General features: G+C 37.5%; 1 protein-coding gene across 1 annotated transcript; it reads left to right on the top strand.

The window, feature by feature from the left end:
- Positions 1 to 6,669: 6,669 nt before the first annotated feature.
- On the top strand, positions 6,670 to 8,481 carry LOC124460901. Its single transcript, XM_047012499.1, has 2 exons — positions 6,670 to 8,383; positions 8,445 to 8,481. The coding sequence occupies exons 1-2, from the start codon at positions 6,998 to 7,000 to the stop codon at positions 8,454 to 8,456; spliced, it is 1,398 nt and encodes a 465-aa protein (XP_046868455.1). The 5' UTR covers positions 6,670 to 6,997; the 3' UTR covers positions 8,457 to 8,481.
- The last annotated feature ends 7,540 nt before the right edge of the window (positions 8,482 to 16,021 follow it).

The following is a 16,021-nucleotide window of genomic DNA, read 5'->3' as shown; positions in this document are numbered from 1 at the left end:
CCTGCTAATCCTAAAAATCCACGCGTTTGTTTTAGGGACTTTGGTGTAGGCCATTGCAAAATCGATTCAATCTTGCTTGGATCGGTTGTAATTCCGCCTCTGCCAATTATGTACCCTAAATATTTAACTTCGTTCACAGAAAACTGACTCTTCTTGAGATTTAACATTAGACTCGCTTTACGAAATTGATCCGCTAATCTCATCAATACTGATATATGTGAATCAAAATCTGCTGTTACTACACATAAATCATCAAGATATCCAAAACAACAATATTTTAAGTCCGCTGGAATAACTTCGTCCATTAACCTGCACATAGTTTGCGAGGCATTGCACAATCCGAATGGCATTACTCGAAATTGGTGCAAAGGCCTTCCTGGAATAGTAAATGCTGTGATTCCACGAGATTCTTCTGATAATTCCACTTGCCAATACGCATCCTTAAGATCGATTTTAGTAATGATTTCGGCACGAGGAAGCCGTGCGGATATGCATCCTTTGTCGTACACGCATTTATCTTTCTAGCATCTAGACATAATCTTACTTTCTCAGGTTTAACTACTAATCTCATCGGAGAACTCCACGGACTATTTGATAACTCTATAACTCCTAACTCTATCATTCGATCAACTTCGCTATACATTAATTTTTCCACTGCTGGGGATACTGGGTAAAACCTTTGCTTAATTGGTTTCGTAGATCCGACCTCTATATGATGTTTAATCAACGTTGTTCGCCCAAGCCCTTTCCTTTCAAATGCCGGAAATAATGAAATAATGGCTGGAAGTTGTCTCTTTTGACAGTCAGATAATGATTGTATGATGTTCCTCTTTACTATCTGGAATTCTGAATTCGCTTTCGTAATCTAAAGCTGATAACAAACCTGGCGCTAATTGAAACGCTTTCCAAAAATCTATTCCCCATATCATCCTTTTCTGAATGAACGGTATGATGAATAACTTTATCGGTCTAGTTTGGATTTAAAAGGTAATATCTATCGTAATGAAACCGAGGACTGGTTGATCTTGTCCATCCGCTGTTTTAACTTGGGAAGAAATACGACGAAACTTTGGATACTTTGAACAATCTTCTGAAGCCAAAGTCGAACCCATGCAACTTATGTTCGCGCCGGTATCTAAAAGACCTTGTTCACGAAAATTTAAAAATGATACTTCCGCATACAATCTTCCATCCGACTTTTCATGAATCATTGACGAAATAAATGCTTAGTTTGTCTAACTGCTTTCCAAAAAGTTCGCAATCGCTTAGTAGATCTCTTTGGTCGTGACCGAGTTGAAATTGGGTTGCTTCCAAAAATTCTACTACGCACTTTGAGATAATTTCTCAAACGTTCTTGATAGGGTTTCACTGACGATATAACTGGCGTGTTATCGTAACAGTTAAAAGGTAAGTCTGGTATTTGGTTTGCTTTTTCTATTGGTTCTGAGCTAGCCGGTAAATCAGGTAATATTTCAATTAAAGATTTTTCGGGGCCATCCGAGCTTTCACAGATGGACCCTTCACTAAGTTTTCCGCTTTCTTGGCGATACAATTCTTACATTGGAGCTTATATACGTTTTTCGAGCCACACCCGTAACAAAATATAGTGCGAGGCTCTAAGCAGTTGTCCCAGCCATGTCCCTCTGCATCACAATTCCAACACCGAAATACTTTAACCGGAGCTTGCACTGCTTCAACATTGTACACATTTAAATCCATCTTTTCGGAGAGTTCGAACTTTTCTGGCTCTTCTACTTCCGCAATGTTGCGTTTAGCATACTGAAAATTGGCTGAAGTTTTATTTGCTTTCCTAGAGACTACATCACCTAATAAATTTTCTCGCATTTGCACTAGCTTTCGAAGATGGGATATAGAGAATTCTCTCGTATACCTATTCAGGTATATACAACAATTCATGACGAATGTCTGGCAATAAATTACGTGTGAGCAACTGAATGAGTTGTTCTTCGTCTATGCTTTTCGACATACGTGACATCTGAGTCATAATCTCATCGTAAAAGTTTTCAAAGGTTTCTCCTACCTTTTGTTTACGCCCACGAATATCTTCTACTAGATCTACATCACTTCTGTAATCTTTATATTGATATTTCATGGCTGCAAAAAATTCTGACCACTCTAAGTTTACTACATCTCTACGGTATCTCCAATACCACTCTTTAGCTTTGCCTACTAAAAGAATATGCAAATTTTTGCATACGGCATCAAAATCTTGGTCTAAGCAATCCTCCGTTAACGTTTTGATACGATAAAAAAACTCTTCGACCGTAACTCCTTTTGACGAACCGTCAAATTTTACATTCCAACTATGAATTAGCTGTGTAATTTTATCTGGGTTATGACCTGTTCTGCTTAGTCTGACTGTAGATGAACTCCTAGGAATACTTTGGTTTTGCGCTGACGCATTTACATGTTGCTCTGTAATTCCCATTTGTCCTATTCTTCGGTCTATTATGGACTCTATTTGATTACTAATTCTGTCATAATCAATTTCTACCGAGGCTCGCGCTGGTCTTTTATTAGCGTCTAAGCTTCTACGAGGTATATTGGACACATTTCCTTGAGGTCTTCCTGGTTGTCTTTTTATCGTTGTGGGTCGGTCTCCTGCAGACATCTCTATATTTGCAGTTGCTTGATTAGCTTGCTGATCCCCACCAAAATTTCTACGAGAGCGTGTATTTGGACCTTTCGGCACCGCTCCTGTTGTGATTGTACCTATGTTTACAGGACGTTCGGATTCTATCTCTGCAAACGGCATGTTTTGCACTTCCAAATCTGCTCTACGTATCGACGCATTACAAACTTGACATACATTAAACTGATCAATCCATTCTGATATACAATTTTCATGAAATTTTTTCAATTTTTTCACCACTAACTTTTGCGTGGCCCATACTGCTTTCTGACAAATTGAGCATAACGCATCTGAGATCTCATGAGCTAAGTTTTCTTCACTCCTAGTGAGAACCATATTGACAAATTTCTGATTAATTTTAATATTTTAATAATATTTCGTGGTTAAATTTTAATTGGTATTTTATCTTAAATCATATCGTTCCCTTACTGTGAATTTGAAGTCACTATCTTATATTTTCTAATAATGAGTTCTATACTCTAATATATCCCAACATTCCCACATTCGGGCTAAACTGAATGTCTCCAATATATCAATAGAAAAGTTCAAATTTTCATATTCTAGAGAAATTTCATCTTTTAAAATCCGTGTTCCAATTGAGTTCTTTGACTGTATCTGCAGTTCTAGCTTCTGGCCGAAAAGCTTAATTGTGAAGGAGTTTACATCCAGAAAAAAGAAGACGCGGGGCCAAACAAGGATTCCTTCACCATCCATTCCTCTTTCTTCCTCATCTATTCCTTCTTCTACTCTATCAAAAAACTAACAACTTCCTTCTCTGTCGGCTATCAGAATGTCAGAGGCTTTAACACTAAACTTACTAAACTCTTTGTAGATAGTCTGTCTTTTCATTTTGACCTAATTGTCTTTACTGAGACTTGGTTAAAACCTGACGTTTTTGACGCCACAGTTCTACCCTCTAATTTCAATATTTTTTCTACCCTCTTATTTCAATATTTTTCGACGTGATCGTACTGATCGTAGGGGTGGTGGAGTTCTTATTGCTGTAGATTTCGCCCTATCATCGGGTCTGATAACAATACCAGTCTCAAGTACTATCGAATTTATATGCGTTAAGGTATCTTTTACTCGTTTTTCCATTTTTGTTACCTGTTCTTACATTCCGCCCCAATCGGAATGGCCAACCTATTTACTACACTTAGATTTTATTAAATTTATAGTTGAACTACTTTCTGACAGAGACTTATTAATTGTCTTAGGGGACTTTAACCTGCCCACTATGACTTCGTCAACAGTTAATGGTAGCAAAACGTTGCTGCCCTCTGGGTGTCATGATTTTATTGATGGTCTGCTTGAGCTTTCGTTGGCCCAGCTGAATTCGATTTCTAATACGTCTGGCAGATTTCTGGATCTGATTTTTACTTCTGATCCTAGCTTTTGTGAAGTATCAAGAACTAGTCCAATGGTGTTACCAGAGGATAGTTATCATCCAACTTTAGAGATATCTATTGTGTTTCCCAGCCGCGAGCCCATCTCCGAGTGTGATCCTACGGTAAGCACCCGATGTTTTCGGAAGACTGACTTTGTCGCACTAAACAATGCCTTTCTTAATACCGATTGGAGTAATTTATACACTTGTACGGATATGAATTCCGCCATTTCTTTATTTTATACCACTGTTGACTCGATCTTTAATGACTGTGTACCTCTAGTGTCTCCTGTGGTGACGCAAGAATCACCATGGTTTACGCAGGGTCTGTCAAAACTGAAGAATCTTAATTCTAGGTATTACAAAAAATATAAAGTCACGGGTCTATCATCGGATCTGTCTCGTTACTTGGTTGCTAAATCGAATTTTATTGTTTCTAATTCTAAATGCTATAATAATTACTTACAACGTTGCAAGTTGCAATTCTCCGAAAATCCTAAAGAGTTCTATAGTTTCGTTAACTCAAAGCGAAATTCTATCTCCCTTCCATCGTTTGCAGTTTTTAATAATGATTCGGCCTCTTCTGATCAATCTATTTCTAATTTATTTGCTAACTTCTTCTCGACTACGTACATATCTACTAAGTACAACTCTAGCCAGATATATCCATATCCTATAACGAAATCCAACTGTATTCTTAATCCTATTATAACGCAAAGTTCGGTAGCTAAGGAACTAATGACGATTAAGCCGGTATACTCACCGGGCCCAGACGGTATTCCCGCTTGTGTCCTGAGGTTCTGTACGGAGTCATTGTGCTCGCCTTTACTTAAGCTTTTTGAGTTGTCCGTTACACTGTCCGAGTTTCCAACTATATGGAAGGATTCGTTTATTTTACCTCTTCACAAATGTGGCAATAAATCCGACGTCACTAATTACAGAGCAATTTCTAAATTGTCAGCGATACCTAAACTGTTTGAGAAAATTATGACGTCTCAAATACAGCATTTATGTAAATCTATTTTTTCGCCATACCAGCATGGGTTTGTCAAGAATAGGTCTACCACAACTAACCTTTTACAGTTTACATCTTTTGTAATCCAAGGTTTTAAGAAACAAAAGCAAACTGATGTTATATATACGGATTTCAGCAAGGCTTTCGATTCGGTAAACCATGCCTTACTATTACATAAGCTAAATTTAGTTGGCTTTCCGGATGCTCTGCTTGCTTGGATTTCACAATATCTAAGCAATAGGAGGCAGAGGGTTCTTTTTAGGTCCTCTCTTTCTAAGATCATTTGTGTTGAATCGGGAGTCCCACAGGGCAGTCACCTTGGCCCATTACTATTCACCATTTTTATTAATAATATCCCCACCGTTCTTTTAAATTCCAGAGTTCATGTATGCCGATGATGTAAAAATCGCTAATCGCATCGTAGACTCTCTCTCATGTCATACCTTGCAAGCTGACCTGAGTGCTTTTCAGGGGTGGTGTAGGACTAACTTGTTATCTCTAAACTGTTCTAAGTGCAAAGTTATGTCTTTTTATAGAGGTTCTCCCCAATTAACGAGTTACTTTTTAAATAATTTCCCGTTAGAAAAAATTAATAATACTTCCTTGGTTGTAAAAGATTTAATGATCTTAATCGACCACAAACTTAGTTTTAATCAGCATATATCGACTACTGTTAGTAGGGCTAAAAGTGTTCTTGGCTTTATAAAGCGCTGGTCGAAGGAGTTCAAGGATCCATATATTACCAAAATACTTTTTACTTCTTTAGTCCGCCCCATATTAGAATATGGATCTTGTGTTTGGTCTCCTCAATATGAGTTTTATCAAAACAAATTAGAATCTGTACAAAAACAGTTTTTACTCTTTGCCCTTCGTGATTTGCGCTGGGATCCAACTGTTCAACTTCCAACTTATTCTAGTCGACTTCAGTTAATTAACCTTCCTTCTTTAACTAATCGTAGAAGAATGCTTGGTGTAACTTTTCTTTACAAACTTTTGAATGGTGAGATTGACTCTTCCGAGCTGTTGAGCCAAATTAACATTTCTGTTCCATCTAGAAGGACCCGCAATTTCACATGGCTTATACTTCCCACTTGCACAACTGACTATTCTCTGCATGAACCTTTTCGTATACTATGTAGTGACTACAACAGACTTTGGCACGTTATCGGTTCCGAAACATCGCTTCCGGGTATAAAAACTGCGATCTTGTCATTCCTCGCTCGTAATTAGTTGTAATCATCTTTATTTAATCATCTATCCGGTTTTCTTTTTATATGTAACCTATTATCTCATTACATTTAATATTTTCTATTTCTTAAGTTTAATTTATGTTTATATATGTAATTCGCCTATGCCCTTAGGTCGGAGTGGGTAGAGGTTGTAACATAACTTTACTTAGGGTCATTCGTAACAGGCCCGGGCCTGGTGTCATATGGGCCACTTGTTCGTACTGAGCGTTGTACGACTACGTCTATATATAAAAAACAAATTTATGAAAAAGAAAGAAAAAGATTAAAGAATACACTGGGTTGCACCTGGCAAATAATTTTAGATGCATCACTCATTTAACTGGTCAGGATTTAGCTTAGCCAAAAACCTGAATTTCCTAGTGTAGCAATATGTATTAATATTAAGTATATCTTACTCTTTCCCCCAGTGCAATATGTTTAGAATTAAGTATATCTTACTCTTTTCTTTGTTACAAATTAGTATTAAGTTTTATGCAATGGTACAGTATGAGAAGCGTGCTGTCTCACTTTAAAGAAAAGAACAGAGAGGTTCAAATAAAAAGAATGAGAGCGGCTCAGTTTTTATGGAGAGCTCACCAGAGATAGACGTGTTTTACTCGCTATAATTTCAGAAGTGGTCATAGTTAACCCAGTGAAAAAACAGTGAAATAGCTATAATTTAGCAAAGAAAAAATATATATTAAAAAACAATAATGGATTCAATAAATCCTGACGATTTTTCGAAGTCCCAGTTACAAATCTGGTGCAAAAACCTAGGTTTACCAGATACTGGCACTAAAAATGTGCTAGCCGAACGTTTAAACCAACTTAGCCCTGTAGCGAGAGGGCAACATTCAAAAGATGGAGCTGCTCCTAACGGAGGCCTAAGTAAACGCGCGGATCCCCCTGAAAAAGATTGCTTGGAGCACCTAAAGAGCATTTTGTATTCATCGGACGATGGCGCCGGTCAGACGCAAAATTTCGAGGCAGACTTGTTCCAAGGTCAACAGCAGCAAGAACTAACGGCAAACGAACAGAACGAAGCAGAAAATGATCAAAACGATGCAGAAAGCGAGACGCAGACAGAAAACGAGAGCATTACGAATGAACCGCAAGAAATATCAAAAGCAACAAATGAGAAGTCAAATGAAAAGAGCAACAACGGAGAGCGCAACGCAACAAATGAGAAGTCAAATGAAAAGAGTAACAACGGAGAGCGCAATGGAACAAATGAGAAGTCGAATGAAGAGAGCCAAAAAGAAGAAAACATAGTAAAGTACACTTTGGAAAAAAAGCTGGAACTACTTTGCAAAAAAATCGAACTGGTTCGTAGAGAGAACGAGTTTTTGCGCCTTGCTGGCAACCCTGAGTCTGGCCACTCAAGCAGCTGGCTGGCGACGAAGACAGGTGACCAGGTCTTGGCCAAAGATGTGAAAGATTTTGTACTCGATTTTGACGGTAATGGAAATGTTTATAGTTGGATATCTTCCGTGCTTCATTTGGAAAGATCATTCAACTTGAACGAAAATAATTTACGTTTGCTTGTCTTCGGTAAACTAAAGGGCAAAGCTTTGGATTGGATACACTCAAACCCTGAGTGTTTGTGTCAACCTGTGAAAACCATATTCGATGCCATGGGAAAAGTCTTCGGATCAAAGAAGACCAATGTAATAATTCGAAGAGAGTTTGAGGCACGCAAGTGGTGCGTCGGCGAACCGTTCCTGAATTACTTTAACGACAAAGTTGGCTTGGCTGGCGGCTTGCGTTTGCCGGAGGACGAGATGGTCGAGTATATTGTTGACGGAATACCAGACCGTCACTTGCGAGAGATGGCTTGTATGCAGCGTTTTGGGTCTAAAGATGACGTGTTGGCAGCATTTGTCAACATAGTGCTGCAGCGGGAAAAACCTGTATCTCTGCCAAATGTTTCCGCAAAGAAGAAGCCCACATTCAGGTGCTTCAACTGTAACTGCCTGGGTCACCTAGCAGCCGACTGTAACAAACCAATAAGAGCAACTGGTGCTTGCTTTGGATGTGGTGAAATGGGTCACCGAGTGGCAGATTGCAGTCAAAATAAGAAGAAGCCCGCAGCAATATCAGTAAGTTTGGATAATATAAGAATTGTAAAAGTTCACATAGGTAATGATGTATTTTCCCTAGGATGCCTCATAGACTCGGGAAGCGCAGTTAGCTTAATCAAAAAGGAGTTCGTTTCAGATGAAATTAAATTGGAACCCGGTCCTGAACATACATATTTTGGTTTAAATAGAAGTAAACTTGAAGTCTTTGGAAGTATTTTATGTTACGTTGAAATATTAAATAAAAATGTTTACGTTCGACTACTGATTGTTTCCAACGAGTCTATGGGAAGTCCAATACTGTTAGGTAGAGATTTTATGAAAATATGTAAAGCTAAAATTGTACTGCAGCTTGACGATGATCTGTGTAAAGAGTCAATGGCCGAAAGTATTAAGTTAAGCCATGACTTGAGCAAAGAAGATAATTTTGAAAACCAAATGCTAAATATTGATTGTGACGTGGTAAATTCAAAATATTCTGTTGGCAAAAGTTTAAGTTTCAATGAAACGACAATGTTTGAAAATATTTTTTCTAAATTTTATCTGGAAAGAAATCGACCAAATGAACCAAAGGTTAAATGCGAAATGAAACTCACAATCAATGACATAAGTCCGTTTAGCTGTAATCTAAGACGACTTTCTTATAGCGAAAAGGCTGAATTGCAAAAAATAATTGACGAATACTTAAGCAAAGAATATATTAGGCCGAGTGAGTCAGAATATGTTTCCCCAATCGTGCTCGTAAAAAAGACTACAGGTGAACTTAGAATGTGCGTTGATTTTAGAAAATTAAACAAGGCGATTTCAAAAGATAGTTATCCTACTCCACTTATTGATGATCTGTTAGATAGACTTGCAGGAAAAACCTTATTTTCGAAACTCGACTTAAAGAATGGGTTTTTCCATGTATACATGCATGAGGATTCAGTGAAGTTTACGTCATTCACGACACCGCTTGGTCAGTTTGAATTTCTTCGTATGCCATTTGGCCTCAGAAATGCGCCGTCTACATTTCAAAGGTTTATAAACAGGATATTTGCCGATATGATCAGGGATGAAAAAGTTATTATATATTTAGACGATATTATGGTAGCAACAAAAGATTTTGATACGCATCTAGAAATTTTAAAAGAAGTATTCGACCGATTGGTTGACAATAAATTGGAGTTGAGATTAGATAAGTGCGAATTTCTGCAGACGAGTGTTAAGTACCTAGGGTATTCGATTAGAGGCAAAGGCATCAAAGCTGACGATAAGGGTATACAAGCAGTAAAGGATTTTCCAGTTCCGACTAAAGTCAGCGAGGTTCAAAGTTTTTTAGGACTATGTTCCTATTTTCGTAGGTTTATTAAAGATTTTGCTACTATTGCCAAGCCATTATATGACCTAGTTAGAAAAGACAAAAAGTTCATGTTTGGGAACATCGAACTTAGTACGTTTGAAAATCTAAAGTCTAAGTTAACAGAGGCCCCAATACTTGCGCTTTATAGCCCAAATGATGAAACCGAACTGCATTGTAACGCAAGTTCTATTGGTTTTGGATCGATTTTGCTACAAAGGAAAAGCGATGGTAAATGGCATCCAGTTTTCTATTTTTCTAAAAGAACTACCGATGTGGAATCTAGATATCATAGCTTTGAGTTAGAAACATTGGCGATAATTTATTCGTTAAAACGATTTCGTGTATATTTGCAGGGAAAGCATTTCAAGATCGCGACAGATTGTAACTCGCTTACATTGACACTTAGCAAAAGAGAAGTTAACCCCAGAATAGCCCGTTGGGCTCTAGAGTTAGAAAACTACGATTATGTGCTAGAGCATAGGCCGGCAACGAGAATGCAACATGTAGATGCTTTAAGTAGAAATACTAACATTATGGTTGTGGAAACTAACTCATTTGAAGATAACTTAGTAATATGTCAGAACCAAGATGATGAAATTTTAAGATTAAAGTCAATGTTAGAAAGGTCTGAACACAGTTCGTATGAAATGCGAAACGGTTTAATTTATAAAAAACTACAAAATGGTTGCCTTGCTTTTTACGTACCGAAAAATATGGAGTCACATGTCCTGTTTAAATATCATAATGAGTTAGGCCACACAGGCATAGACAAAGTTGTAGAAGTTATCACAAAGTCGTATTGGTTTCCAAAGTTACGGAAAAAAGTAGAACAACATGTAAATAATTGCCTAAAGTGTATAGTCTTTTCGTCAAAAAATGGAAAACAAGAGGGTCATATCCACAATATACCTAAACCTGATGTGCCATTCGAAGTGGTTCATATCGATCACTTCGGACCAATCGATGTCAAAGGAAGCACAAAGAAACACGTGTTAGTGGTGGTTGACGCGTGTACGAAATTTGTCAGACTTTACTTAGCGAAAACCACAAAATCTAAGGAAGCAATAGAAGCACTTAAAGAGTATTTTAGATCCTATAGTAGGCCAAAGTGCATAGTGTCGGATCGTGGAACGTGTTTTACGTCTAACGAATTTTCTAGCTTTTTAGAGTCTTGTAATATACAACATGTCAAAATTGCAACTGGTTCTCCGCAAGCTAATGGCCAGGTTGAAAGAATAAATAGAAGTCTAGGCCCTATGTTGGCAAAATTATTAGCCTCAGAAGAAAATGTTAGTTTTGGTCAGGCCATAGAGATAGTAGAGTATACCATGAATAACACTATTCATAGGTCATTGGACAGCATCCAAGTGTCGTACTATTTGGCGTCGGCCAAAAAGGACGACAAGTAGATGAATTAAAAGACTACTTGTTAGAAGACAGGTCTGTGGAAAGAAATTTGGAGTCGGTACGAGCGAAAGCTAAAGAAAAAGAAAAGAAACTTCAAGAGTATAATGAATGTCTAGCGAATCGAAAAAGACGAGGGCCAAAAGTTTTTAAGCCAGGCGACTATGTGGTAGTTAAAAATTTTGACACTCACAAAGGGGTATCCAAAAATTAGTGCCGAGATTCAAAGGGCCTTTTAAAATCGTTAAGTGCCTCGAAAATAATCGATACGTTGTAAGTGACGTCGACGGATTTCAGCAGTCGAAGATTCCTTATACTGGAATTTGGTCTATCGCAAATATGAAGCCATGGTTCAATTGGTCAGATGAAACTAATAAAGTTAACGTAAATATAGAGAAAGATGAAAATACGAATGAACAGATAAAAAATAAATACAAACCTAAATGTAAATGAAATTCTATTAAAGAAAAAGTCAGTATGTTAAGCAAAGGTCGTCATAAAGAAGACTAGGATCAGGTGATCCTTAATGTCAGAATGGCCGAATTGTAGCAATATGTATTAATATTAAGTATATCTTACTCTTTCCCCCAGTGCAATATGTTTAGAATTAAGTATATCTTACTCTTTTCTTTGTTACAAATTAGTATTACGTTTTATGCAATGGTACAGTATGAGAAGCGTGCTGTCTCACTTTAAAGAAAAGAACAGAGAGGTTCAAATAAAAAGAATGAGAGCGGCTCAGTTTTTATGGAGAGCTCACCAGAGATAGACGTGTTTTACTCGCTATACTAGCATATTTTATGACTGCACTATTTAAGTTATAAGATTCCATTTGCACCTGGTGCTTTCGTAAGAGAGAGAAAAAAGATTGGTTGTTTATTTTTTCTTTTATGCAATGCCAATATGAATTCAACCCTGAATTGAATGGTCTTTATAGCTGCTTCGCAATTATAAAGAATTCCAAAAATCCAATCCCTTGATCGAAGGGCAGAATAAGCGAAAGTGCGATGTGGACAATTATAAATGTTGCAACATTCAAAACTTTCACTTTGCTTCGCTATCTCCGTATCTATAATAACACTGTATAAGACACAAAACTATTTTGGAATTTATCGTTTATTTACCCTTAATACCATCCGAGGCAAAAGTTAAATATATTTAGCTCTCGGATTTCCACAATTGATCGTCTGTTCAAGCCGTTGACTGACGCAAACAGTTCACTCACAAAAATTTTGAGACTGCTGGGGGCAAGTCTGCCGAAGACAGGTGTCTCAAAGAAATGTCAAGCAAGGCGAATTAATAGAAAAATTGCCAATACTTTATGGAAACTATTTCCAATGCTGTTAAAGAGAAAAGGCATAAGTTAAATGTACAATAATTCGAGAATTATTGCAATGAAATTAACTTACATTAATCTCTCTAATTTTCGCACACGCGTAGTGGTTATGATGCACTCCCCTATTGGGTTATTTAAAACTTTGGACAAATACGTCCGATCAGTTGGAATTCACGTGCAGGAAAGAAAGAACGCTTTTCCAAAAACCACGCTGTTCAATAAGTCTCTTTTGCCTTATTTTTCTTATTGTTTTATCCAAACTCCATTTATAGAAAAATAATGTAAAGCAATGCAAAACAAACCGATCAACTGTGTGGCGTTGCCACTTAGTTCATTCTTTTTCCAGCTGGTTACCTACATTTCGATTCTCACCATTTTAGCAAATATCGATAACAACAACAAAAATACTAAATAAGCGAAATCAGTTGAATTTTAAAATAACTGAAATTCCTGTACATTACACACTTCATTTCCGCTTGCGTGTTCTGTTCGCTTGTAAACTTATTTGCTGTCTACGCCCAAATCAGGCAATATGGACTGGTTGTCTGTAATGCGTTTTGCCGGTTCACGATATTCATCTGATTCAAAATATTTATACGATAAATCTATCATAGGTTTTATTTCCGAAAGTTCTGAAACTTCATCTCGTCGCGATAATGAGTCCGCTACAATGTTTTGAGAACCAGGACGATGAACGATTTCAAATGAGAAAGCTTGTAAGTTAATTGCCCATCTCGCTAATCTACCGGAAAGGTCCTTCTGTTTCATAAGCCATTTTAGAGAAGCGGGATCGGTAACTACTACAAAAGTTTATCCCTCAATGTATGCTCTAAATTTCTTAATTCCTTTAATTACTGCTAAACATTCGAGTTCTGATATCGTATAGTTTCTTTGCGCTTTGATCAGTTTTTCTGACATGTAAGCCATCGGTAGTTCTATGCCTTCGGAATCAGTTTGAGCTAACATACATCCTATACCTACTAAACTTGCATCACATAATAAAATAAACGGTTTCTTAAAATCGGGAGTGGTCAAAATAGGTGCTGAAGTTAATCTTCGCTTCAGTTCTGAGAAAGCGTAGTCTGACTCTCCGTTCCAACTAAGAGATCGGTTCTTTTTTAAGAGTTCTGTTAATGGAAAGCTAGTGGTGGCATAATTTTCAATAAAACGTCGATACCAGCCAGTCAGTCCCAAAAATCTCCTTAATTGTTTCACTGTTGTTGGAATCGGAAAGTCGTTTATTGCACAAATTTTTCCAGGATCGGTTTTCACTTGCCCGCATCCAATAATAAAGCCGAGGTATTTAATCTCCTGCATGCAGAACTTAGATTTAGCTACATTAATCGTAAGATTCGCCTTACGCAGTCTCAATGCTACCTCTTGTATTAAAGCAATATGCGATTCAAAATCTTCGGAAAGAATTAGCAGGTCATCGAGGTAAACGAATACCTTTGTGCGCAAATAAGACGGTATGACACGATCCATAAGTCTACATAAAGTCTGCGGGGCGTTGCACAAACCAAAAGGCATCACTTTATATTGGTAAAGTGGCCGGTTAGGTATTGTGAAAGCGGTGTATTGACGTGAGCTTTCCTCTAACGGAATTTGCCAGAAGGCATGCTTCATGTCCAGTCTAGTAATAAATCGAGCAGGTGGCAGCCTGCTAAGTATTCCATCAATATGGGGAAGAGGATACGCGTCCTTACGAGTGCACTGCGCTAGAATCTAAACATAATCGAACTTTATCGCCACGTCTCACCAATACACAATTGGAGCTTAATGGGCTGTTACATTCTTCAATGATATCTAAATCTAACATTCTATCTATTTCCGTGAACATTAGCTTCTCAATGGCCGGTGAAATTGGCCAGTGCCTTTGTTTAATACTATCAACTTCAATCTTATGATCAATGAGATGTGTGCGACCTAATCCTTCTTTATCGTAGCAGGGTAATTTAGCAATTGCAAAATTAAGTTTTTGCTGCTGAGACTCAGACAAACTGTGCATTTTCACGGAATCTCCATGATCATTTCCTTTTCTTCAATAATATCCGATACTATTAGTGGGTCTTCCTTCAATTTATCTATTAAACCAAATTTACGCAAAAAATCTATTCCAAGATATATGTCTTGTTTTAAATCAGGAATAATAAAGAATTCAAGGGGTTTGGTAAGTTGTCGATACGTAATGTCACTTGTCAATTAACAAAACATTCAGAATTGTTGGCCGTAATTATTTTGCCTGAACAATTGCGTGTTTTAGGATGCTTTAAAAACTCTTTAGCTACCTTACTTCCTAAGCAACTAATATTAGCGCCACAGTCTAAAAAAAACGGTGAAGGTGTGGTCTTCTATCTTTATTTCTGTGTACAATCGATTATCTGATCGGGAAAATATACCTGAAATCAATTTCTTGCGGTTATTTCTAACCTTCTTCCAAAAGAAGCGTAGTCTATGCGTAGAGCGCTTAGACTTAATCATTGGTCGTATGCTGTCTACTTCACCTAAGATGCGATGACGAACGGTCTGATACTAAGCCAAACGTAGGTGAAGAGTACGAAATGGGCTTTTATCGACTGTTGTCGAAGTTTGTCCTACATTTCCTTGTTAATCTGTTTCTTTCCTACAAACAAGAGGTTCACATTCCTCTGTTTGGGAATATTTATCCTTCATTATTGGGCTGGATGCGACAACGAAGTGTTTATCGCCGCATCCGTCGGTCGGTTTTCCTGCGGGTTGCAATTACGACAACGCGGTTTAAAAACATTTACAGCTCCGCAACCATAGCAAAATACAGTACGCGGTTCTAGACAAATATCAAAACGGTGTCCAGGCTTCCGGCAGTTCCAACATGTAAGCTTATGTTGAAAAGCTTCGACCTCCTCCTGCATATAATTCTCGAAATTACAGTCTAATTCAGCTATCTTTGAACAATATCCAAAAGTATTCTTGGTCGGTATGCTCTTCATTTGTTTAGCAAATTGCTCGTGGGTGCGTACTTCCTGTCTCAAATAAGATAAGGTAAAAATTCCTAGATGCATAAGTTCATAACGAATTGCCGACTTTGAATGTCTAATTAATAACTTGACTAAAGAATCCTCTGAAAGTTGTGTGTTTAATATTCCTACTAGCCTTTCGACACTAAACTGGTAATCCTCAAAGGTCTCATTCTCGCCCTGGTGTCTGCTATTAATCATTTCCCAGGTGTCCATATCGTTATCTACTTCATCAAACTTCTTTCTAAATTCTACACAAAATTTATTCCAATCGAAACTTGGGTGTGCTCGATGAAACTTCCAAAACCAATCATTCGTTTTACCTGCGAACAGTAAATACAAATGATCACAAAGTACTTGATAATCTTCATTTAAATTTTGTTCTGCTAATGAACGAACTCTGTATAGGAAATCCTCTGAATGCATTCCTTCTTTGGAACTATCAAATTTTATTCGCCAACTTTGCATAATGCTTGCTACTTTTTCGGGTGACAATGTCGAATTTGCTCGCGACCCTATATTTGAGTTCTGAGTCTGACTTCTAAGATTTCTAGTTGTTTGCGTGTGGTTATAGTGTTCTT

This window comes from Drosophila willistoni, unplaced genomic scaffold, assembly GCF_018902025.1.
Source record: "Drosophila willistoni isolate 14030-0811.24 unplaced genomic scaffold, UCI_dwil_1.1 Seg151, whole genome shotgun sequence".
NCBI classification, from domain to species: Eukaryota; Metazoa; Arthropoda; class Insecta; order Diptera; family Drosophilidae; genus Drosophila; species Drosophila willistoni.
This window is presented reverse-complemented; position numbering and strand designations above follow the sequence as displayed.

Bases quoted from the DNA above. Each gene is read 5' to 3' on its own strand.
- LOC124460901 (XM_047012499.1), top strand. From the start codon at position 6,998: ATGGATTCAATAAATCCTGACGATTTTTCGAAGTCCCAGTTACAAATC.